This window comes from Falco naumanni, chromosome 9 (assembly GCF_017639655.2).
Source record: "Falco naumanni isolate bFalNau1 chromosome 9, bFalNau1.pat, whole genome shotgun sequence".
Taxonomy (NCBI): Eukaryota; Metazoa; Chordata; class Aves; order Falconiformes; family Falconidae; genus Falco; species Falco naumanni.
In genome coordinates, this window is record NC_054062.1 from 30,359,659 (window position 1) to 30,384,990 (window position 25,332).

Sequence of the window (25,332 nt, forward strand, 5' to 3'; positions counted from 1 at the left end):
AAATTCAGCTGCTGTTGCCTCTCCAAGTCTGTGAACTCTGCTGAACAGATGGGTGGTAGGAACCAAGTGTGAACGTCGCATCTGACACAAGCGGTGGCCTCAGCGAAGGGCATGGTGAAGCAGGGTGGCACGCAGGGAAGCCTCACCTGCAGGACCCTGCCAGGGCAGACACGCGCACTCACAAAGGTGCTGCCATCACTGGTGCAGCCAGCACACAGGGAAGGGAGGGACTGGCTGCTCACCGGCTTGTCTTAACTCACACGCAGGTACGTGCATACAGGGATATAAATATATCATAAGGACACAGGCAGGTGATGTGACTGGAGGTGCTTAAGGCCAGGTTGGATGGGGCTTTGACCACCCTGGTCTAGCAGAAGGTGTCCCTGCCCATGGCAGGGGGATTGGAACTAGATGATCTTTAAGGTCCCTTCTGACTCAAACCATTCTGTGATTCTATGAAAGGCAGAGTAGTGTGGTAAACTGACATGGGCACAGGACGAGCTTCAGCTGGCCACAAATTCATCACCTGTATTTGGGTTTTGGCTGGAGAGCAGAGTCTAAAAGGCTTAATAGAAGGTCATCCAAACCTTTTCACAGCTGCGAGAAATGACTGCTATCTCAAAAGGAGGTGTTTACTGTGCTAGTAGACATCACGGAATAGATGTCAACTATAGAGACAGGGGAAAATGTAATCTATAGAGATTTGTCCGTAACCACTCAGAAAAGTAGAGACAAAACTCAGAAAAGCAGAGGCAAAACTCAGAAAAACAAGGCTGTCAGTTCTGTGATCTGACCACAAGGCCTGAGTTTCCTTCCCTTACTGCTAGAGTTCCCTTGCAAAGCAAAAGCTGATGTTGCAGTTGTCCAGATAAATGGAGAAAATAATGCATAAGATGCTGATTGTCTTCAGCAGTGGCAGGAGAGAAAAGCTTTCATTCTTAAACAAGAATTAAATTCCAGCCTGAATATACCTTTAAACTAACTGGCAAACACTGGGAAGGTTAATTGCCCAATACAGTGAGATGGGGATGCTGGAGAAGGTGTTACTGCTACTGACAGACTTCCCCAGAGACTGCAGATATACAGTTTTAGTTTTTGTGAGGTGAATTTTAACACAATTTTTCATTGAATGGATACACAATAAATTGCAGAGGGGAAAGGGAGCTGAAGTAGTTATTTTCAGCTGCTTCTCACAGACCTGTGCTATCACTTTTAAAATCAGAAGCAACAGAGTGGTTTAAGTGTTTGTTCATTTGGTTGGGGTTTTTTTAGACAGATGTGAGTAGAGATTATTTTGCATGTAGTTTATTTTAATGAGCTTTCTTTAGCCACAAAACAGGCGCAGCAAAAACAAGAGGTATGTGGAGCATATTTTGGACATCATGAGGGATGTTCTGGCTGCTGACCTGAAGTTATCATTGAGGTCAGAAGATGATTTAATATCTATAATATATTAGAGTGTCCCTGTATGTCGTGGTTTAACCTCAGCTGGTAACTAAGTACCATGCAGCCACTTGCCCACTCTGCCCTCACCCAAGGGGATGAGTGGGAGAATCGGAAAGGAATGTAATGCTAGAGGGTTGAGATAAGAACAATTTAATAACTGAAATAAAATGAAAGAACAATAATAATAATAACAACAATAACAGTTATAAGGAAAAGGAGGGAGAGGGGGAGAGGAATGAAATCCAAGTGGAAGAGAGGAAAGAAAACAACTGATGCACAGTACAACTGCTCACCACCCACAGAGTGATGCCCAGCCAGTCCCCCAGCAGTGATCAGCAGGCCCCAATCAAGTGCCCCCCAGTTTATATACTGAGCGTAATGTCCCATGGTATGGAATATCCCTTTGGCCAGTTCAGGCCAGCTGTCCTGGCCGTGTCCCCTCCCCATTCCTTGTGCCCCTCCAGCCTTCTCGCTGGCAGGGCCTGAGAAACTGTAAAGTCTTTGACTTAGTACAAACATTGCCCAGCAACAACTAAAAACATCAGTGTGTTATCAACATTGTTCTCACACCAAACCCAAAACAGAGCACTGCACCACCTACCAAGAAGAAAATTAACTCCATCCAAGCCAAAACCAGGACACTGAACCATCTGTCAGTTTTAGTGTCAAGAGCAGTTTTAGGTGGTGTGGATTATTAGCTGTTGCCACCTTACCTTCAGCAACTACCAGTGTTTTGATAAAAGCCTTTGCCTCAGGATGCAGTAAAAGGAAGGTAAAGGATCTATTTGTTGATACTGGAAACATAAATGGGGACGATTCTAGGGGGGCTCTAAACTGATATAGCTAATTTGAAATAATTAATGGCTATATGGATTTATACCCAGAGCGAGCTGTCTTTAATTTTTGCTTTTATAGATATCACTGATTATTTTGATCCTTTCGTGTCCATTCCTGGAAATGGCATGCTTCCCTTACGTAACATCTGTTTATGGCTAAATCGTGGGCAGACTCTTTTCCAAAGCACTAGAGGGCAGCAATATTCAAATAAATCTCTTTCCAGCCTTGGACAACACGAGTATGAGCAAGATGAGCCTTGTTTTCTCTTGCTAGGTCCCTTCTCCAACAGAGCTGGTGGTCTTGTTCAGTCACAATTCTGATTGCTAGTGCCAACACCGTATCACTGATCTTTTAGATTTTATTTTTCTAATAGGTCATCATTCGTCCTTTGCTGTGTTAATGCAGACTTCAAACATCTGAAGTCTGCCACTTGGGTATGGTGTGCTGGCTTGTACTCGGTACTTCTGCCTTTGCATTAGACCACCTGTTGGTTTAAATACATGCTTAGGTGGAAGGGCGTGAAGAAGCTCCCTCTCTGCACAAGCTGCTGCTCAGGAGATCTGCTTGTCTGAGGCTTTCTCACTTCCTGCTGGCCACCCCCTGGCACATGGGCTCTCCTAGCAGCACTTTAGAGGACAGCCCTTACTAATACTGAGAAAGAACGTCATAACTGGCCTGTTGCCATCTATTTGGCAATATCAGACATGGCTGTTGCCTTGATATACTCAGTACTTGCAGTTTTGCATGCTGGGTTCACTTCTGCTTGAGGCAGGAGGGTGGTTTGAACAGGGTGTTCACCCACCAGCTCTTGGTCTGGAGGGGATATCGTCTTATCCAATGCTTTTCCTGCTCTTGAGATTTCCCAGGAGAACAGATGCTTTTCAGGTTATCTGGCATTACCCTCTGGAAAGCAGACCTTTGAGAGCTTCAGCTTTTTCCATTTCACATAAACCAAAGACAGATGTCTTTGAGGCAGACAAGGCCAAAACAGTAAGAGTTCAGCATTTTAGGTGACAGAGAAAAGTGTATGAGTTCCTAAACACTGCATGGGTCTGAGGGTAATTGCAGCAGGCTTCATAAAGCTTGCACGTACATGAAAGTCAGTGAAAGCAGGAAAAATCAAGTTGGATTAAGTCCTTTTGGTTTCAACAGATGACTCAACACCTCTACCATTGTAACTGGCAACAAACAGCCTTTGGTTCAGTGGGTCAGGGTCCAAACCCTCACTTTTTTTCATTTAAGGGAGGTATGTTTTCTTGGCTTGCACTGAGTAGTACAGCTAGATAATGTCAAGGCAACAGGCTGGTTAAGATTAACTGAATTTAAGTGAATAACAAGGCAGAAACATGGATGAAGCCATGAGATCTGAACTGTCATAGGCTTTAACTAATTCTGCCTCTAAATCCAGAAAGAGTCAGTTTTACGAGCTCAAGTCCATCTTCAGCTGTCTGCTTCACTGATGTCTGAGTTTCAGGGCATGAGATAGTCACTGCCCAGGTCAGAGAGAATCGTCAATTGGTAGGACAGCAATGGCTCATGGGTTTGTAGGGCCTCCTTTGGAGCTGTCCTCTACTCATCACCTCGGGGATTGCATCCTCTGCTAGAAAGAGCTGGTTTTGCTTCACAATCTGCACAGCAATTGTCTGTGTTACCAAACAAATTTCTTGTTTGTATGTATGGAAGTGGTGAACAACACCTGAATACCTTCAACACAGTGAGAGAAATATTAAGTGAGGTGCTGTTCAAGTACTTCTTTGTAAGAGTTAAGTTGGAACCTAATATCCTAGTTTTAATATCTGGACTTGGTAGGTCTCTACCCAACTTCAAATTCAGCTTCTCTGGTGAGCACAACTAAAGCTGTACATGCTTTTAACTTTAGTTAGCAACCTTTTAACTGTAGTATTAGTGTTTAAAATCCAATACTTGGTGATTAGGCTCACTCTGTAATTACATAGCTGAGTTAGGACCCCATTAAAAAAAACAAGAAAAGGTTATGTGGAAAGTCAGTAAACTCAATTGTTCATAGGCTTCCTTCTTAAAAGAGCTCTACCAAAAACCAAAGGAGCACCACCAGATAGTCAGTGGGCCCACCGTGATTTGTTTACCTATTGTGGGAAGAAACAAGGCACTGAGCTTCTTCACGTCTGAGTGTAAAGTTCATACTTCCACCTCTTCCAATAATTAGCTGGACTGATGCCAAGACTGGATGACAAAGCTTGAAATATGAGCAAAGCTATGCCCCTGAAGACAGATATGCCCTCAATACTTTACCACACATCCCAGGGTCTAAGCCTCTGGTGGATTCGCTAGCAGACACCTGCATTTTCCACTGCTTTCCTAAGGCAGCTGCTGACGTAAGAGGGATTAAGCTTTGCACAAGGAAGAAGGAAAGAAAAGGAACTGGCATTGGGAGAAACCAGGAAGGATGTTTTTTTCTGTCTATAAAACCCATATTCAAGACGTAAGAAAGGGAAGGAGCAGACATCCTGCTGGGACTTGCAAGTACCATGTGGTAAGTAATGTCACTTTTATTTCATGTGGAGGCAGTAAGATACGTGTCTCTATCCTAACCACTGAATTCCTCAGTGATCTTACAGAAAAGATTAATTTGTCTCTGGTTTTGCTGTTCCCAAGCCAGACACAAGTGCTTGGGAAGAATGTCAACAGGCAAAACTCCTTGGCAGGTTCAGCCAGAAATCCCATTGTAATTAGACAGGTACTTGTTGCTATAGGCTATGTTTTTCTTTCTTTTTAAACCTCCTAGCTGCAGATGGATTATTAGTTACTGCTAGTAGTATATTCACCTCCTCAGACTTATCTACTGCTAGATCTATTTCACAAGTGCTGCTCCTGAAGTCTCTTCTCTTTTCCATAAATGGCAGACCTGGTGCCTGCAGATTTCTTCTTTCCTTTTTGATTACTTGACTGGAAACAACACTCAGAAAAGAAAACCATGACAAAAAGCAGTTAGTGCTCTTTCCTGTTACCTGTATTTCCAGGCCAATAATGAAATCAAGTTGTCTAGGAGAAAGTGAGAAGAGGGATTCAATGTGGTAAGAGATGCTCTGGAACTCCTGGGGTCTTCTTCATGCTCTCAGGGTCTCCACTGCTACCAATATTTTCTCATCCCAGACTGGGCTCAGTGAGACAACGCACAGGAAACCACCATGGTTTGGGTTTGAAGTCTCTGTTCTCAGAAATGATGTGTGTAACTGCTGTCACAGACCGTGGTTATCTTTCAAATACGCCTAAACAAGCACACTTGTAGAAAGTAATATGTCATCTATAATGTTCTTGATTTCTTGTGGCAGAATAAGATCTCTGCCTGACCTTGTTACATTGCCAAGTCAGAGCAGCTGCATGAGGACTTGAACTAAGGATTGACTGCTTAGGTCAGGGGTATATGTGGTGGCTAGGTCCAGAACCTGGCTCTGATGGGATATTCTCCAAAACTCAGTGATGTCTAGATACGTATTATTGCTCAGCAATTTGTGTGGAGTACAAGGATGCAACACATTGTTCACATTCAAAAACTGCACTACAAAATGTAACTTTTTAGTAAACACAACTTTTTACCACTACAAAGACACTAATTCTCCATTCATTCCTTTAAAGTCACTTGGGGTTCACTAAGGCTATTGAAGGAAGAGCTTGGCTCTTCATTGCCTGAACAGGTAAGATTCAAATTCTGGCCTTATCTCCATAAAGACAGTGGCATCTTGCTGCTACTGGTGGTTGATTTTCAGGCTCTCTTACAGGACAACTGCTTGTGTGAGTTGGTGTCATTCAGAATAAACCATGTGATCAACAAGAAATAACCATTTGATCAACAGCCCTTCATGCACTACAGTACAAGAGCACACTGCCTGTAGAAGAAACTACTACTTCCCCATGACCACCATGCCAGTGAGTGCAGCAGGAATGATTTGCTAGAGCTTTGCCAGGGCTCTGTGTCACCAAGTGTAGGAGACTATATCTTGACTGTCTCAAAGCTTGTTTGCATTCCTGCTGAGCTTGCTGCAAGACTTGTGGAGGCTTAACAGAGCTCAGCAGTTGTGAGCGGGTAAGGAACCAACAGCTACCCAAACCCAGGTTTTGGCCAGGGTCAAAGAAGGGTGGAAAGTGTGCACAGGAACGCAGTGTGTGCTGCCATCCAGGGAACGACCTGCCTCAACACCCTATAAAAGACTGTGCCAGCAAACAGCAGGCACAATCCAGGGACCCTCGCCACCCAAGTACACGGAGACTACGGACCAACAGGACACCACTGGATCCACAGTGGTGGCTCTCTCTTGCAACTCTATCCTGACTGCTTGTAGATTTTATTCTTTTCTATCTTCCCCCCCCCTTTCCTATCGCTGCTTTCTTACCACAGCACATAAATACTTTGTTTATATAAGTGCTCAATAAATTTCCTTGATTAGAGGCATTTGACCTCATTTGTGTCTTAATCTCATACTGGGTATAAAAATGAATCTTTCCTGCTCGGGTCTTCCTGGGGCAGAACACCGAGTGAGCAATGTCTGTGGCCTGATTTCCTATGCACAGAGTGCCAGTGGGGGACAGCTGTGTGTTCAGACCTGCAGGGGAGATAAGAGAGGGCAGATGTGATGCAGCTCTAGGAAGGTTTTCACTTTTGAGCCTCTGGATATAAGTCATTGAAGAAAACCAGAAAGAAATACCTGATAGAAGTATGACGTGAATTCTGATATGAATTAGTTTTTTAATACTGTGGGTCTTCCATGGGTTGTCACTACTATTCTCTTGCATTCTGGAAACCCAGCTTGTTTCAGGTGGAAAGTGGTTTGATTTGGAAGTAGCCTGTGACTGTTTAGAGAGTCCACTGTGCTCTGGGAGATCACTGGGAGGGCTAAGAAAAAGAAACTCTTGCTTCATAGCAAAATTATGAGATCAGAGTTTTCTAAAGTGTCTTACAGTGGATTTATGAAGTGAGAGCCACAGTGGCCATAACCTCTCCCGTTCCAGGTGTGGGTCATTGTGGAGCATGGGAAGGAATGGTGGAAGCCTGGAGTGGGGGCTGTGGGACAGGCACATCTCTGGGGAGGTCCCACAGGCTGTGGGGCAGGCAGGGGGATGTTCCTGTGATAGGGCTCCTTCCACCTGGGGCAGGGGCACCTGAAGCAAAGAGGGGAGGGTGCCAAGGGGGCTCAGAGCACAAGCTGCGAGGGTGGGAATGGCCACGGTGTGGGCAAGGATCACAGAAGGAGGAGTTGGGTAAATATCCTGAGGGAAGAGTGGAACTGAAGCAGGACCCAAAGCTGAGCAGCTGGAGAAAGGAAGCAGCCTAGCAGAGATGCAAAAGGGAGTCTTGTAGAACTGCTGGAGCCTCCAAAGGACCTTGCAGAGACGTCAGATGTTGTTGTGACTGGTGCCCTCTGCTGCCACTAGATCATGTTAATGATTGTAATAATTTTTTAGAAACATGTGCTGTCCTTTGCAACATTGTAAATCTTTACCATCCGATAAAGGAAATGTTCTGGCATCTCACTACAGTATTTCTAAGACAGCATGTGAAAGCATGCGGATAGGATTTTCCTCTTTTGGTAGAGTTTTACTGCTGACAGCACTGACAACTCCCTTCTTTACATCTCAGCAAGTCGTAGACTTGTCCCTAGCGATTCCTGCTGCTCTGATTTCCCTTGGAATAAGCTCTGCGCTCAGGTTCAGTTCCCAGGATCTTACGTTCTCGCCTAGACACGTCTGATATCCCCCTGTACAGTGATTTTCCTAGCTGCAATCACACAGATGTGACTTTACATGACCAACTACTACTGACTTCATCTCTCAGTCGTTACCAGCATTAAAAAAAAAAAAAGAGCAATTTTGTGTAGACAGCACTCCCATACCTTAGGTGGGTACAGCATTTATTTTTCTTGATGAAACCATCCTCGTTACCTGAGACCATAAAATACGTTGGTGACACAGGCTGGCCGGGCACAGCTCAGCACCAGGGGTCGGGGGGAACCTCCCCCGAACGTGACATATGGCGACGGCGAGTGGCCCCGCGCAGGCGCCAGGCAGCCCCCTCACCTCAGCGCCCTGCGCGGCAGCCCCCTCAGCTGAGCGCCCCGCCACGCGAGCCCCCGCACCTCACCTCAGCGCCCCGCCACGCAGGCAGTCCCCCCCCCACCTCACTTCAGAGCCCTGCGCGGGCGGCAGGCAGCCCCCACAGCCCCGCACGGGCACCAGCCGCTAACGGGAAGGGGCTGGTGCGGGTTGACCCTGCTGGAGCTACAGACTCTCACCCCGACACCACCCTTATCCCATGGAGCTGCGGCGGGGCGCTTTGGGCGGCGCACCCGGAAGCGGCGGCGGAGCCCTTTGGGCGGCGCACCCGGAAGCAGCGCGGGGTTCGTGCCGCGGCGGCGCCTTCCCGAGCCGAGCGTACCTGCGATGGCGGCTGCGCCGCTGCGCGTGTGAGTGCGGCGGGACGGGACGGTTGACGGGGGACGGGGGCCGTGGGCTGGGGGCCGTGGCGGCCGCTGACGCGCTGTGTCCCGCAGGCTGGCATGTGGCGACGTGGAGGGGCGGCTGGAGGCGCTGTTCGGGCGCGTGCGGGCCATCCAGGGCAAGAGCGGCCGCTTCGACGTAAGGCTGCGGGGGGCTGGGGGGTGGCGCGGGGCGCCCCGCTGCGCTGCCTGCGGGGCGCGGGTCAGTGGGGCTGCTCCGCCTGGGTTTCCCGGGCTCAGTGTGGTGGGTGAGGCGGGGGGCTGGTGGGGGTCCCGGGCTCAGTGTGGCGGGTGAGGCGGGGGGCTGGTGGGGGTCCCGGGCTCAGTGTGGTGGGTGAGGCGGGGGGCTGGTGGGGGTCCCGGGCTCAGTGTGGCGGGTGAGGCGGGGGGCTGGTGGGGGTCCCGGGCCCGTGTGGCGGGTGAGCCGGGGCGCTGCGGGGGTCCCGGGCCTGTGTGGTGGGTGAGCCGGGGCGCGGGGCAGTCCCTGGGTGGGTTTTGTTTGGAGAGGGTGTGTGGGGGGGTGGTCAGGCGGGCATTGCTGTCCGGGGCCGTGCTCGGCCCTCTGAGGCTGGGATCCTCCTCTGTCGGTTCGGCGTGCGAGGGGCTGCGAAGGGGCTCAGCATCCCTCAGCCCTCCCTGACCAGCACCAGAGCGCTGGGGGGTGCCCTAGTCTGTGGGCAGAGGGTGCGGGGGAGCAGCTGTCTCTTTGTCATGTTTTACATCTGGTAATGTTACTGTTATGCATTTAATACTAGACGCAGGTAAATAGAGGAACCTCTTTACCAAAGTGCTGCTGAAGCAATGCACGTCATGGTGTTGTGACAGTTGAGCGCATCAGCAAAAAAGTGTGTATTGTGTCTTTGGTCAAATGGTAACTCTTGTTTTATCTGGTGTTTTTAGATGCTTTTGTGTGTTGGGAATTTTTTTGGGTCTACTTCAGAGACAGAATGGGCAGAGTATTGCACGGGGGCCAAGAAAGGTAAGAAGGGCATCGCTCAGGACGCTGGTGACCACACTATTTCACGACCCAGTACTTCACTGTCTCATTGCAGTGTGCTTTTGAATTCAGAAGTCAAAGTTAAACAGGGTAATGTTAAGGCAGTTGAACTCAAGTAGGAAAACTCTGTGCAGTAGAGAAAGATGAGTTTATTGTAAAACAAAACTCATTCCTGTCACGCTGTCAGACAGGAGCAGAAATATGCATATGTCCAAGTGGCCTGCCCATGATTTGGGCGTCAAGGCCTGTTCCTGGCTCATCTGGCCTGCACTGTTTGCAGTCGTAGGAGAAACATGGGATACTACTAATTTGTGTCAGGGTGTTCTCTTTCCTTGCCTGGATATCTTATGGCTCCATGTCTGTTCCTACCGTCACCACCTTACAGCTTCAGCCTGCAGGCTGCCGTGTGGGGCAGTCTTTGTTTTCTCAACCTGGGTAGCCTGAGAAGCTGTACATAGATGTTTACAGCACTTCAGTCAGCAAGCCATGGGATCCCAGCCTGCCTGCCAGTGTGTAGTCCTTCTGCCACTCTGGTGCTTCCCTTGCAAGAAATTCTCTGTCATTCCCTGTTCACACTCACCTTCACACTTCCACCACAGACCTCTCCGCAGTGTGCAGCTGTGCTGCTCTTCCCCTCCCTGCATTCAGTCCCAAGGAGAAAAGGGAAAGCAGAGGTACTGGCAGGCTGAGCGTCTCTTTCTTCAGCTGCAGAGATCATAAGGCTTTCCAGAGGAGCAGGGTTTGCCCATTCATCCTCAGCCCTTGTGCTGAAGATGTTTTCCCAGGCATGGGTATGAAAAGGCCTACGTGGAATTCTCTGCCTCTTTCCTCTTGTAAGGGAGATACTACCACATAAGCATTTGTAGTGCTCCTCTTTCCTCTTCAGTACTACTGTCGCTCTCGCCCCTGGCATTAAGGCAAGCCAGAAAGGAGCTGGGACTCTTGCTTTCTGGTTCTCCTCTGCTGCTGCATCGCTCCCCAGTTATCCACTGCTTGTTTGTGCATCTGTGTGGGTTGTCTAGACAAAGACTGTCCTGTTTGCTGCTTGTGGCTGAGGACTTACCATGGCAAAGTGTGCTGCTTTGTGGTGGTGTTGCTATGAGAATATAAGGAGAATCGTTAACTGATTTAAACTTCACTCCCAAGGAAGCTCTCTTGTGCATGCAGTGAGAAAGGTGGATGTTAACAGCAAAGTCTTCCCTAGACCAACGCATTTTTGCTCATTCTCACTTGAATTCTTTACTCTTTGAACGGTTGAAAAAATCTGTAGCTTATAATATCATCTATATGCACATCTATATAGCTACAAACAAGTTTTGTGTTATAAGCCATCCATGAAGTTTTCAAACTCTGCTCTGCCATTGAAAGCAGTCTCCTGTATCTTCTGACTGTGGGAGCTGGAACTGCAAGCAACAGTCTAAATACAGCTGTAGCAGAGTTGCAGTATTGATGCTGCTCTCCCTTCTTGAATAGGAAACTACTGCTGGTTTTTATTGAGTGAAAAAACTTAAGACCTGCTGACCAGGTGTTGACCAGCTTACTGGTGTACTAGTCTGCCAGGAGATCTACAGGAGGTGTCTCTGACATCGGTCATTGCTTTTTCTAACTTTTAGTAGCTTGAAAAGATTTGACTTATGCTGTTTGGAGATACAAATTTTTATGTATCACCTAGCCATAGAGAAATTAAAACTAGTACTTCCCATTGCTTTTCTTTATTTATTATGTCCATCAGTTGTACGTGAAGTAATGCAGCAAATTCTTCTACCAAATGAATCAAAGAGCTGATGAACTTGAGTTTTCCCACTAAAACATAAATGGTTTGCAGTTTTTTGATAGCTGTACAATTTAATCAGCCTAAACTGAATCGCTGGGTGTCCCTCTGCTCTGGTATTTACTTAGCATTGCCCTAGGGAAGGCCCATGTTTTTAGGGCTATGGATCATTTCTGAGCTGATCTTATGTAGGCAGTGGAGTGAGTTGTAGTTAAAGCAGAGGTTATTCTCTGCTGGTGTTATATGCATCTGTGGAAAGGCCTGGGGACTTACTTTGAAGGAGGGTTTCTTGTTCTGTGCTGATTGCTCCTCAGCATGCTGCAAAGGAGCAGTGTTGGGGTCTGAATGGATGGGGCTTGCTGCAATTCCTAGTTAATGTGGACTGAACTTGTGATAATGTACTTTAATTAAAGCAAACTGAGTGCATGTGGTTTTCCTCCTCAGCTCCAATTCCAACCTATGTGCTTGGTGCTAATGACCAAGAGACCGTGAGCTATTTTCCAGATGTCAGTGGCTGCGAATTAGCAGAGAACATTACTTATTTAGGTAAGGCTGCAGGCTGTTGGTAAGGGATGTGCATTTGCCCAGTGGTGCTGTCATTAACCTGTTTTCTGATCTTCCCACTTCAAAGCCCTTTTTCTGGAAGTTTTAAGGTGGCATTTCTTATTCTGGGGTTCAGACTGTAGTTGAACTCTATGTTGAACGGCTGATACAATCTGCCGTGTAAAACATGAAAGAGAACCCTGCTTTTTTGTGTTGTTTACTAACACTTAACTTACAAAGCAAAAGGAAGAGTGGTTGAAAGAGTGTTCTTTGAGGGTATCTTACTCCCATAGCATGCCCATCTTTGTATGGGGGAAGTTTCCTCCTTGAAGTATGATTTTGCCATGCGCTGAAGCTGTACTGGAGTAGCAGAGGTAAGAAGTATCATCTTTAAAGGTACTGAAGCTATAGCAAAGCTGAAAGGAAAAACTAGTTTCTTTCTAGAATGCCAGCTGACAAAAACATAACAAGTAAAGGCATTTGCAAGTGGCTTTTTTTACTCAACCTTCATACTGAATTTTTGATATGGGTTTATTTTTGAGACACAAGATAGCAGTGAGAAGAGAAGACTGGGGGTTGTCTGAACAGCTGCTTCACTGTAGGCAGGGTTGGGTTTGAGCCATTGTGCTAAAATGTGTCTTTACCACAGTTGATGGGCACAGAAAATGAGCTGTCTGTAAGGATAGTTTCAGTAGAAGTAAGGCAGGACTATTGAATTTGGTCCTCTGTCTGTGGTGCAAGTACAATATTATTTGCAATATCTACATCTCAAGCACATGCCTGTGTATCAATGCAGGCCGTCGAGGTCTTTACAGTGGAACTTCTGGACTGCAGATCGCCTACCTGAGTGGTACCGAGTCCCAGGATGAGCCAGCTCCTGCCTACAGTTTTAGTGCAAAGGATGTGGCAGAATTAAAAGCATCTTTGTTATCAACCCCAAACTTTAAAGGTGTGGATATATTGCTGACATCCCCCTGGCCCAGAGATGTGGGGACTTTTGCCAACAGTGCGGTAAGTGTTCTGTTTTCTTCTGCAATGGGTTTCAAAGTGGATTTAACAAAGGATTGTGTTTCTGCTTGCTGTGGCATTTTGGGGTATTGGGCCATCTCCAAGTGCTTGAGAAAGCTGAGAGTAAAAAATGGATATCGAATGTTCTGTCTCTTCAGAGAAGAAGGACCAGTGGAGACAGGGAATTGTGAATCTTCAGGGTGTTTTATCTGTCCCTGCCTGAAAAAATCAGTCAGTAGCTTTCATTTGATCGCAGATGTTGAATTCACTTGGTTACAATTGCTGTGGAACAATGCTGCTAGTCTCTGTTGTGGAATGCTGGGCTCTAAGCATCTTCAATACCACTTGACATTAAGTTGTTCCTTCTCCGCGCTTCAAAACTTTTAAAATATTTTGGTGTTCATTTCCTTGCCTATAAGTCACCTGTACTAAATACTCTGGTTCTTCCTCTGTCTGAATTTTGAGGATGTTGCTTCGTTTGTGTCCAGTTTTCTGTTGTTAATGTTCCTCAGCAGAAGTGATTTTCCAGTCATAAGTTCAGGTGATCTGAAACCTTCCTGGAGAGCAGGGCCGTGTATCATGGCAAAACACTTTTTGCTTCTTCTCAGTATCTTCTGACAAAGACAGATGATCCTTAGTCTAAACACATAAAGAACCCTTCCTCATCTTGCAGCAACCCAACTAGCCTACAGAGTTGGAGAGAAAAAAGTTGTAGGGATGTTCTGGCTTAAAAAAAAAAAAAAGCCAGGTCTCTCAAATCCCATGGGAATTCTATGTAGTAGTTCAGTGTATCATTTCACACTTGGTTTCCCTTGGCATGAATTTTCTGATAATGTACTCACTGGGATTAAAAGAAGAGTGTATTAATAATGATTATATTCAAATATGCATCTTGTTGGAGTGTGTACTTTTGTCACCTGAGGATTTTCATAATAAGTCTTAAGAGATTCCCTTGCACACTGAGACCCTGAAATCCTGTCACTGAAAGCAGGAAGTTTGAGAAATAAACAATTAGAGCTTTTGCTCTGTGTTAGCTGACGTTTCTCTTTCAGCAAAAGTGGTGTGAGGAGCTAAAGTGCATGGATGGGAATTGACTCCTGGAGAATTCTGTGGGTTTTCTTTTCCTGAGATGCTTGGTAGCTCTGGCTGTTTTCAGTGGGGCTGGAATAAGCCAGACCTCAGTGCAGATGCTGCTGGGCTCCCCTTTGCCATGCCTGCTGCAAGAGTAGCAGGAGGGAACACAGAGAGGAGGACTGCTTTCTTGAGGGTGGGTTAGTGCCTGTCCCGCTGCTGCAGTGAAGGGCTGTGGCAGGTGCCTGCCAGGTCAGAGTCCCTGTTCCCTGTGCTTTTACAAAAGATAACAAGGTAACAGACATAGGCTATTTCCGAACCTCTTTCTTTCTCTGCCCTTGTCCTTCCCTACTTCACAGTCTAAGGCTAAAAGGGAAAAGACAGCACAAGAGCCTTCACCCAAGGAAATGATATGAAGTCTGCTTTTTGGTTGTGTTTTGGTTTGCTCTGAATTCTTGGAGATGGAAGTGGGAAAAAATTTTTGATTCCTAAGAAAACCTCAGAGTTTTCCTATTTACTTGACTCATACACTAAAGCTTTGGCACTCTGGACATATGGTCAAAACTTGTCAATGATTTTGACATCTGTTGGTGTTTGCCAAACTCACTCTGTGCTGCCCTGGCGTCACAAGAGAAAGAGAAGGAAAATATGACAAACTTGGATTAATGAAACAAGTGGATACAAACCCTGAGTACTTTTGAAAAGGAGGCACAGAAAAAGGAGTACATTATTCCTGAGAATGGAATAAATGAGTAGGCTCTGGCTGGCAATAAGAGATCAAGCCCTTTTGACTTTTTTTCCCACTTCCAGGGAATGGCAACTACTATAGTCAGTCTCTACATTTCCAGCATGCATTCACTGCAATCTGATGGGTTTTTTTAATAAAACTGTGTTTGTATCTTGTAGGGAGAAATAGATACCAAGAAGTGTGGCTCCAAGTTAGTATCTGACCTAGCTGCAAGTCTCAAACCAAGGTACCACTTTGCAGCCCTAGAGAAGGCCTATTATGAAAGACTTCCATACAGGTTTGTAAGATCATGTGACGTCTCATTTATTAGTCTAATAAGCATTCAATTTTTAAAGAACACAGGAGGAGGACAACTTTAAAATAATTTTATGAAGTCATCCAGCCCCGACACGGAGTCAAGATTGTTTCTCATGCATCTTATTGCTATAATTCCTGCTGCCTTGAAAACTGTGCCGTTGCTGATAATGCTTGTCTGAGTACGTTGATGTGAATCTGATGCCAAGTTAGTTGCCCTCAGTTGCCTTTAAACTCCATTCAGCCTAATTCAGGGGTGCATCTCTGAAAATGTATTGTGGGAAAGTTCTTGTGTGGTGAAGAGACGGGTGTCTTCAGTCATAACTTTGTTTGTAAAATGTGACTAGTGACATGCTTTTCTCTAGGTAAAAAGCTGGCTGGGTGGCCGAGCCCAAAGAGTGGTAATAACTGGAGTTACATCCAGCTGGCGGCTGGTCACAAGTGGTGTTCCCCAGGGCTCAGTACTGGGGCCAGGCCTGTTTAATTCTTTATCGATGGTCTGGATGAGGAGATTGAGTGCATCCTCAGTGAGTTTGTAGATGACACCAAGCTGGACAGGAGTGTTGATGTGCTGGAGGGCAGGCAGGCTCTGCAGAGGGGTCTGGACAGGCTGGACCCATGGGCCCAGGCCAGCTGTATGAGGTTCAACCAGGCTCAGTGCCGGGTCCTGCCCGTGGGTCACAGCAGCCCCACACAGCCCCACAGGCTGGGGCAGAGCGGCTGGGAAGCTGCCTGGTGGAAAAGGCCCTGGGGGTGCTGGCTGACGGCCGGCTGGGCATGGGCCAGCAGTGTGCCCAGGTGGCCAAGAAGGTGGCCGAAACAGTGTGGCCAGCAGGACAAGGGCAGTGATTGTCCCCCTGTACTCGGCACTGGTGAGGCTGCACCTCAAATACTGTGTTCAGGTTTGGGCCCCTCACCTCAAAGGAGGATGCAGAGGTGCTGGAGTGTGTCCAGGGAAAGGCAGCAAAGCTGGGGAAGGGTCTGGACACAAGTCTTGAGGAGCAGCTGAGGGAACTGGGGTTGTTTAGCCTAGAGAGGAGGAAGCTCAGTGGGCCTTACTGCTCTCTACAGCTACCTGAAAGGGGCTGTAAGCAGGTGGGGGTCGGTCTCTTCTCCCAGGTAACAAGCAACAGGACAAGAGGAAACAGCCTCAAGTTCTGCCAGAGGAGGTTTAGATTGGATATTAGGAAAACTTTCTTCACTGGAAGGGTGGTGAAGCATTGGACCAGGCTGCCCAGGGAGGTGGTGGAGTAACTATCCCTGGAAGTGTTTAAAAAACACATAGATGCAGTGCTTAGGGACATGGTTTAGTGCTGGACTTGGCAGTCCTGAGTTAACAGTTGGACTTGTTGATCATAAAGGTCTTCTCCAACCTAAATGATTCTATGATTCTATAAGGTAGGTGTCAGAACAACCTATAAATAAAACTAAGGCTGTCATGTTAACATTGGCTAAGATTTATTAACCTTTCTGCAGGAAACATTTTAAAGATGTATTTCTTTGCAGACTAGTGAATTGTCCTCTCATCTCTGTATTTGGAGTGCAATGAGATGTAATTTTGGTCTGTGTAGCTGTTTGCCGTTAGATCTCATGAGTCTGTCTGTCCTTAAGCCTCCTTGTTCTTGGCCAAAGACACTGTGTGACTGACATGCTGTCTTGAGTAGCTGGAGGACACGTGATTTTCCCACTGTCCTTTTCTATATTGTATGTGCCAGTACAGTCATGTTTTGCTTCCTTACAGAAATCACACAGTGCTACAGGAGACCCCGCAGCATGTGAGCAGGTTTATTGCACTTGCTGATGTTGGCAATACAAGCAAGAAAAAGGTACTGATACTTCCGAATATTTCTTTTATATTCAAGCACAAGTAATAGGGCAGTAAGCCCCAGCTTTGGCTAGCTAGAAGATGGCTTAATCACTTAAAAGCTTGACTGAAGTGGAGGGATCTGTCTCACAAGTAATAGATACCATTTGCCCATTATGTCAGAAGGGTAAGGCCTGCAAGGTGTGTTCTGAGGTGTTAACTCTTCTCTACCTGGTCAAATGGCATGTAGCTGTGAAGACAGCTGCAGAGGAAAGTGGTTAGAAAGTTGCCATTCCTTCCCCTTCCCCAGCTACTTTATGTATTTTCGGTTTGCATGGCCTGCTTTAAGAAGGAAGTAAAATTCCAAATGAACGGTTACAAATCACTGAAAATAACTTCTGGGATGGGAAGAGGCTGTTTTATTTTGGTTTGGTTTTAACCTTAAGAAAGTTACAGAATATCAGTGTAGAAGGACAGGTTGCTAGTGTTAGGAATCAGGCCTGGTAACAAAAAAAGGTCCAGGAGTTCTGGACAGAAAGGCCTGGAAACAGGCAAGGGTCAAGGTATTTCAAGTAGGACACACTGCTGTTTTTCAAAAAAGATCTTTCCTTAAAGTGAAGAGTGAGCCACTTGGAAGCACTCCATAAACTCTTGGTTGCACTGGGTGGGAGACTGGCACAGAAAGTGTGTTTTTCATATCCTGCCTTAGCTTGAACACTTGATTTGCTGGGTTACTGCAGTGCTAAGTTGTGTTACCATTTCAGGGTGGCTTAGTTCACAACCAACCCCTTCAAAGTTGCAGTCAGGGCAAAAGTTTCTTGCATTTGAGCTATCTGTTTTTCTTTTAGTATCTCTATGCCTTCAGTATTGTGCCGATGAACTTGATGGACCCTGCAGAGCTAGTGAAACAGCCACAGGATGTTACAGAAAATCCATACAGAAGATCACGGAAGGAGGCACAGAAGACCAAAACACCCCTGTGTGCAGAGGTACTGCTGCCTTCTCCCCAGTGTGTGCACTGTGGTTTCACTCTCTGTGTTCAGGGAGCATAGGACAGTGTTTGGCTTAACCTTGGAATATTTCTGTCCAAAACACTTCAAGGTTCTGTGCAAACTATTTCTATCGACCAAATTGTATAGATTCAATGCACGGGAGTTTGTTACAGTGTATCCCTTCTTAAGCCAACCTTATCCTCAGCTGCATCCACAGCAGTGTGACCAGCAGGTCAAAGGAGGTGATTCTGCTCCTCTGCTGCGCTCTTGTGAGACCCCACATGGGGTACTGCATCCAGCTCTGGAGTCCTCAGTACAAGAAGACATGGATCTGTTGGAGTGGGTCCAGAGGAGGGCTACAAAGATGATTAGAGGGATGGAATGCCTCTCCTATGAGGACAGGCTGAGAGTTTTGGGGTTGTTTAGCCTGGAGAAGAGAAGGCTCCAGGGAGACCTTACAGCAGCCTTTCAGTACTTAAAGGGAGCCTGCAGGAAAGATGGGTTAATAGGGTCTAGCAACAGGACAAGGGGTAATTGTTTTAAACTAGAAGAGGGTAGATTCAGACTAGGTATAAGGAAGACATTTTTTATTATGAGGGTGGTGGAACACCGTAACAAGTTGCCCAGAGAGGTGGTAGATGCCCCATCCCTGGCAACATTCAAATTCAGGTTGGGCAGGGCTCCGAGCAACCTAATGTAGTTGAAGAGGTCCCTGCTCACTGCAGGGAGGTTGGACCAGATAACCTTTGAAGGTCTATTCCAACTCAAACCACTCCAGATTTTTCCTGCAGGTCTGCATGGTGATGCTGTAGTTAGATCTGCTTGCTTGTCAGGACTGTTCCCTATGGGCACCTCAGAAAACATGGTCTTACTCTTTCTAAGCTTGTAGACTACAAATTACTCCTTTGCAGCTGGCCCTCAGTTTTCTCCCTTAGACTGCTGGCTACTTAGATGCTACATTTTTTGATGTTGCATTTCCACTGTATCCCTCAATGCTGGTGAGTTTGGTGTTGGGTACAGTTTTTTTTTCTCAAGCATGCTGTTACCGGCTTCATGCTCCTTTAAATATTGATTGTTTGCCAGCTGAGGGCAGAATAGTTCTTTCTTGGGGCCTGAACACTGAGCTGTTCGTGTCAGAAGATCTGAAACTGCCACCTTCACAATTTCATTATAGACAAGTAGATTCTGTTCATCACTGTGGAGACTCAGATTACTTTCCTGTGCAGAGCATGTTATGCCCTCTAAGCATTGTGGGGTACTCCACTAATGCGGACATATGAATAGCGTGTATATCTTAATGTATTGTAGAGAAACCAAATTGGGAGCTCATTGGCAGAAGGGAAGAATACTCGGCCTGAAGTTAGGCTTGACTTGGTCTTTGCTGGACCAGTGTGTCACGTAGGAAGTGCAAGCATTGCTCTCCAGCCTCTCTCCCTGCAACGCGCGCACAGAGTGAGGGGCTGGCTTCTTCCAGCTGTCAGCATGGCTGGGCATGAGGGTGACAGACACCTCCTGATCCCTTTAATTGTGACAACCTCCCCACCCCCAGCTGAGACTTGCTGTGGTGTTCAACCCCTGGCAACAAGGCTTTTAACAGACCAATCAGTCAGTAACCGGATAGAAGCAAAACTTGTACCTTTGAGCTGAACTATGCAATTGATGACAGGCACAAGAGCTTGCCAGGGTTACTGGGAAAAATGCTTCCACTGTACATGCTGGTTCTTTCAGTGCAGGCTGTGTTTTAGACTGCAGTTGTGATCCTGTGTGGGAACCCTGCTCTTTGCCATCTCCTTCCCCAGTGCTTTCCTCTGCAGCATTGAAGCCTTCTAGTGGTATTTTGCTGTACATGACAATTTAGTCAAATGGTTTCAGCTTCTGTGAGTCTGTTGAGAGGTTAACATCTCTAAGAAATAAAGACATTCTTTTGGCACTGGTTGTCGAGTGAAAAAGAGATTTGAATAATCCATAAAATCAAGCAATTCTGAATGCTCAGCATGAGACTAAATAAAAGAACATAGCCATTTGGGGCAGCTCTCCCAGATTTTTTTTCCCTGGCTGAGGCAAACCCTGCTGTGTTTCTGGGAGAGCTCAATTCATTCCATTGCAGGATATCGATGCTTTCACTGTTGATGCCTTTCAAAGGTAGTTACATACCTCTTCAGGAAAAATCAAATTCTTGTATGTATTGTGACTCTGATGTGGTTATAATGGGCTTTGGTTTTCATTTTCTAAACAGGAAGAACCAGCTTGTCAGTTTTTCTTTGATTTGAATAAGCATCAGGGAAAGAAACGTCCCTCAGATGCGAAAGAGAGAGGGAACTCCCAACCTAAGCAAGCCAAAAAAACCCGTAAGTATCTGGATGCTTTTTTTCTGAGCTCTTCCCTTGAGGTATTAGACTGTGTCACTCGTCATTTTTCTCAAACCGCTGAGCTGTATATGTCAACCTGCCAGTGTGCTCTGTCACTATACTACATGCCGTGGGAATACAGAGAAATGAAGGGTCCCTTGTTTCCAGCAAACCTGACAATCAATAGGTGAAAGAAAAATGAAAAGCATAGTTTTAAAAGCTAGTCGGATCTGTGGTGGTTGTGGGTGGGCTGATTCCATTTACCCTCTGAACCATACTGGCCTCTGAATTGGCCAACAGGCAGTTTCACAAAGCAGCGTGTTTCCGTTCAGAGGGACTGCAAGAAACTGGATCACAGTGCTGATGAGTTCTTGAAAGACCACTTCAGTTGTTTTGTGCTGTGAGTTCACAGAAGGGAGAAAGCCCTCCTGTTATCTCTCTATTTCTGAGTTATAAATCTCATTAGTTTGTCTGACCTGAAGAAACTGAGATGAAATCTTCGAAGATCATGACTTCTTAGTGCCAGTGTTATTGCAAGCATGGATCTTTAGAAATGTTGGTCTTAGTTATACAGAAATTTGGGCTTAAAATGCAAATGTAGGTGTTGGCCTCCTCTTTTGTTTCTGTGAAAGCTATTCCCACTGCCAGCGGGTAAGAAGACATTCTTCAGAAATGCCTTTGGTAGAAAAGTCTAGTTGCCCTTGTTACATGAGACTAAGTTGTTCAGTTTTTATTTATTAGATTTCCAAGCCCTTTGCATAGTCCTTGCACTTAACAGGTCTGCAGGCTAAATTACTTTATGCTGAGATGAGCACAGTGTCATCGCTCTATATGTGCCTGCAAAGGCACAACTGGCTGTAATGGCAATTTTAATGAAAGATTGTCTGGGTTTTCTTGTTTTCTCCCATCGCTTCTGTAGGACATAGTGTGCTATATATTCATGTAATTTCAAAGTCTTCTGGAGTTTGATGTCATGAGAATAGAACCTTGTTATACTGTTTTGCTGAGAAATGAACCCCAGAACTGGACATTGTTTCCTGCAGTTCTTGGGAGACCCCTGTCATGTTTATTGCATTTACAAAACTGTTTGTCTATTCTTATACACAACCTGCAGATGATGTGAATATAGTGTTTGACCATAAGGAGAGGCCTAGCTTACCAATGCCATCAACTTACGTTAAAGGTCAGCTCAGGTATCACAGTTTCAGTGTGAATCCAGGTGTTTTGGGTGTGATGAATAGGCCAGAACTGACAAGTGTGTTTGATAGCGTCTGTCCTTGTCTGTACCTATGTGGTAATTCTACCTTATTTTGATTTGTTTGTTTAAATTTGCTGGTGCTTTCTTGTTAGTAAGTTGTAACCACTAAATTCCTGGAATTGGTGCTCTTCCATTAAATCAGAGCACTCAATGAGAATGGCAGTCAACAAGTGCATGACTGCCACCATCTCCTGTCTTGCTGGAATCTCCCAGAGACACCAGTTCCTGACCAGATCTGCTTCCAGGAGCTGTGTCCTTCTGACACCTTCAGCACTTCATCAGCTGGGAAGGGTGGCTGGAAAATAACAGCTTTTCCAGATCTTGTTCTGTTCCTTGTTCTGACAAATAAGCCTTGTGCTAACACTTCTTTCTCTTTCTCAATAAAGCACAGTCTACAGGGCCCTGCTGGTTCTGCCTTGCCAGCCCAGAAGTTGAGAAGCACTTGGTTGTTAGTATTGGCACACACGTAAGTACCTGTAGCATGTTCTTTGCTACATGACAGCAGAACGGTGCCAAGACACAGCAATATGAAGTATCAGTCTCCAATTTTAAATTTTAAAAACCCCAAACTTTATTTGCAGCTGACTCTTAGTTTTGTTTTCAGTTTCTTTGCGTCTCCCCTACAAAAAACGTAAATATATAGCTAAAGTTTCTAAAAAATGAAGACTGGCCCAGTTTTGCTCCATCAGCAGAGCTGGATTACAGTGCCAGAAAACTTTTTGCTGTGCCAGCCTTCATGGTTTGCTTATGTTACCATCTGGCAGAACTCCTGCATCCTGCAGACAAGGCATTCTCTGGCATTCAAAAGATATTTTTGTTGTGTGTGTGTCCTTTAGCAGTCCCTGTCTCATTCTTCTAGTAATGAATAAATAGCTAATAAACAATCCCTAAGAAGTGACATAGAGGAGAAGACTTTCCTGTTCCCAAGGCAGAATCACTGGGCTGGGCTATACTCAAAATGCAGTCAGAGAGTAAATTTCCACAACATGGTACGTAAGTGTTGCTTGCAGTGAGTAACTGGTGTGTATTGTTTCACTCTAGTGCTATCTTGCCCTTGCCAAAGGTGGCTTATTACCTGATCACGTCTTGATTTTGCCTATCGGGCACTACCAGTCAGTGGTTGACTTGTCTTCAGAGGTGGTGGAAGAAGTGACCAAGTACAAGGCTGCCCTAAAGGAATTTTTCAGAAGCAAGGGAAAGAGATACGTCCTGTTTGAAAGAAACTATAAGAGTCAGCATCTGCAGCTACAGGTATGGTTTTAGTGTCACCCTGGGAGAATATACACTTGTACATACCCGCAAATGAATTGAAAGAGAAAGCTCACCTTCAGCTTGCCCTCTTTATTCTGTGCCTTCACAGAGCATGGAGAGAAGTTGTCCTATGCACAAACAGAGCCAGAGCAAAAATAAAACCAGTGTGCTGCTTCTACCACAGTCCTTGAATTCTTCACGTTACAGCAGCACAGCGTTGGTTGTGTTGAGTGGGTGAGGAAAACTTTGCCCTGCATGGAACCGATTAAAAAGCCCACAAGGTTTTCGGATAAGCTGCAAGACCTCACTCTGACTCTGATTGGCACACACTCTGTGGTGCTCACATTTGTAACTGATGTAGGCTGAAAATCCAAAGACAGATGCAGAACTCTGGTCATTGTCTGCTAGTACCAGCCCTTTGGTTTGATTTAATTTTTTTAATTTTTTTTTGTCCTTGTGTCAATCTTCAGGGTTTTATTGTGGTGGTTTCTGTATTTGGCAGATCTGTAACTGTAACAGAGCGGCCTTGAGCTACCACAGAGATCAGAATGGAGAAGGCTGTGCTGAGAACTTTTTCAAGCTTTTAGTTTTCAGCTTTTTGTTCAACTCCTACAGAAAAAAACTCATAAGTTTAAGCCTGTACAGATGGGTGCTCACCTGTCTTGGTTGATGATGCTGAGCGTTACTGAGGAGCATGCCAGCTCCAGTGATGGATTGCTTGCTTTCTGCAGGCGGTTGGTTTGTCTTTTCTTCTTTTTACGGAAATGTTGCCCTCCCTCTCCAGGTGGTTCCTGTCCCATTAGACCACTGTACTTCTGAAGACATTAAGGAGTCCTTTATTGCACAGGCACAGGAACAACAGATTGAATTACTAGAAATCCCAGAGCACTCAGATATCACGCAAGTATGAGACAAGATTTCACCTGTTACTTTCCCTCTGTCCTATCTAGGCCTCTGTTTCCCTCTGCGGTCACTTTGTGTTGTACTGTTAAGCTATTAGAGGCAGACCATTGTAGACTTGGTTTGGAGATATGTCAGATATATTCTGCTCTGGCTGAAGTTCCTGTGAACAATAGATGAGTTGCTTATCTGAAAATTATTTTAGCTATGTCTAGGCCTCGCTGAATTCATTACTTCTGATATCAAACAGCAGCCCTCTTTCAGTGCTGCTGCACATCAGGTGGATTTAGGTTCCCTTGTATAAGAATTTGAAAGAAATCTTCCCGTGATATCACAGAAATGAGTCTGTAGTGACATAGGGTTGTTTTTTTCCTTTGTGCTCAGTGGTCACAGCGAGACCTGATCTGTAGCGGGAGCCAGAAATAGCATATACATGTGCTTGTCCCTTTCTAAGCCGTTACAGCTCTTGATATGCATGTTGGCAAGCTCAGAGGTTGGTGTCTCAGGCGAGAAATGTGAACACGGTCTCTTCACATGCTTTCCTTCCTCTAACAATGTGCCGTGTTAGTACGGGATGACTTAGCTCAGGTTAAGCACAATCAGAACCGCCTGGTTCTCTTGTTGACTGCTCTGTAGTGGTAACTGCAGAATTAAGCCACCACCAATGTTATATTAGTGCCCCTTCAGCTCATGATCCCAGTGGAAAGCGATCCATCGCATCGTGGTTGCATGGAAGCTACGGTTTGTCGCCAGCTACGGATGCAGTTGGGTGCCGCTGGGTGGGTGGGTGGGTGCAGCCGAGTTTCCCCCAGCGAAATGCCTCCCTGGATCGGGAGCATCTATCTGCCCTGTCCCAGACCCGAGCCCTGCGCTGCGGCGCTGCCGGCGGTGCGGCAGCTCCCCGCCTCTCCCGCTCTCCCGCAGGTGGCGCAGCCGGGGACGCCCTACTTCTACGTGGAGCTGGACACGGGGGGAGAAGCTGTTCCACCGCATCCGCGGCCGCTTCCCGCTGCACTTCGGCAGGTGGGTGCCTCCCCGTCCCCCTCCCCGCCCCCGCCCCTGCCGTGCGGCGCCGGCGGCACGCGCGGTGCCGGCGGTGACGCGGCTGTGCTTGCAGGGAGGTGCTGGCGAGCGAGGCGCTGCTGGCGCTGCCGCAGCGGGCCGATTGGCGGCGCTGCGCGGCCGAGCGGGCGGAGGAGGCGGCGCAGGCCCGCGCCTTCCGCCGCGACTTCCAGCCCTTCGACTTCGCCCTCCGGGCCTGACGGCGGCGCTGACGGCGGCGGCGGACGCGCGGCGATTGGCGGGCGGGCGGGCGCGCGCGGTGACGCGGCAATAAAGGCGGAGTGCCGGTGGCGCCGAGTGGCTGCGGCGCGATGGAGCGGGGCGCCCCCCCCGGGCCCGGTGGCGGCGCGGAGCGGGCCCCCGGCGGGGCGGCGCTGCGGGGGCAGCCGGCGGGCGGCTGCGGGCCTTGGGAGATGCGCGACCGCCTGGGCACCGGCGGCTTCGGTAACGTCTGCCTCTACCAGCACCAGGTGGGGCGGCGCGGAGCGGAGCGGAGTGGGGCGGGGAGGGCCGGGCCGGGCCCGGGCGGCTG

At 46.9% G+C, this 25,332-nt stretch overlaps 2 protein-coding genes, 1 long non-coding RNA gene and 1 other non-coding gene across 4 annotated transcripts in view; all 4 read left to right on the forward strand.

The window, feature by feature from the left end:
• The first annotated feature begins 2,019 nt into the window (after positions 1-2,019).
• Positions 2,020-6,712, forward strand: LOC121094203. Its single transcript, XR_005829775.1, has 2 exons — positions 2,020-5,957; positions 6,042-6,712. It is a non-coding gene; the product is annotated as an uncharacterized LOC121094203 (long non-coding RNA).
• Positions 6,713-8,618: 1,906 nt separating this feature from the next.
• CWF19L1 (CWF19 like cell cycle control factor 1) lies at positions 8,619-25,090 on the forward strand. Its single transcript, XM_040607255.1, is given in 15 exon segments — positions 8,619-8,720; positions 8,808-8,892; positions 9,654-9,732; positions 11,966-12,067; positions 12,861-13,075; positions 15,050-15,168; positions 16,927-17,011; positions 17,838-17,978; positions 20,218-20,329; positions 21,974-22,053; positions 22,629-22,838; positions 23,623-23,742; positions 24,663-24,707; positions 24,709-24,761; positions 24,856-25,090. Coding segments are annotated over 15 exon segments (1,614 nt in total). The 5' UTR covers positions 8,619-8,697; the 3' UTR covers positions 25,001-25,090.
• On the forward strand, positions 23,314-23,455 carry LOC121094355. The gene has a single exon (XR_005829824.1). It is a non-coding gene; the product is annotated as a small nucleolar RNA SNORA12 (small nucleolar RNA).
• The window catches only part of CHUK (component of inhibitor of nuclear factor kappa B kinase complex), a 31,550-nt gene continuing 31,277 nt past the window's right edge, over positions 25,060-25,332 (forward strand). Inside the window, exon 1 of the mRNA XM_040607252.1 lies at positions 25,060-25,270. Coding sequence (XP_040463186.1) covers positions 25,112-25,270 — 159 coding nt within the window. The 5' untranslated portion in view covers positions 25,060-25,111. The remainder of the gene's footprint in view (positions 25,271-25,332) is intronic.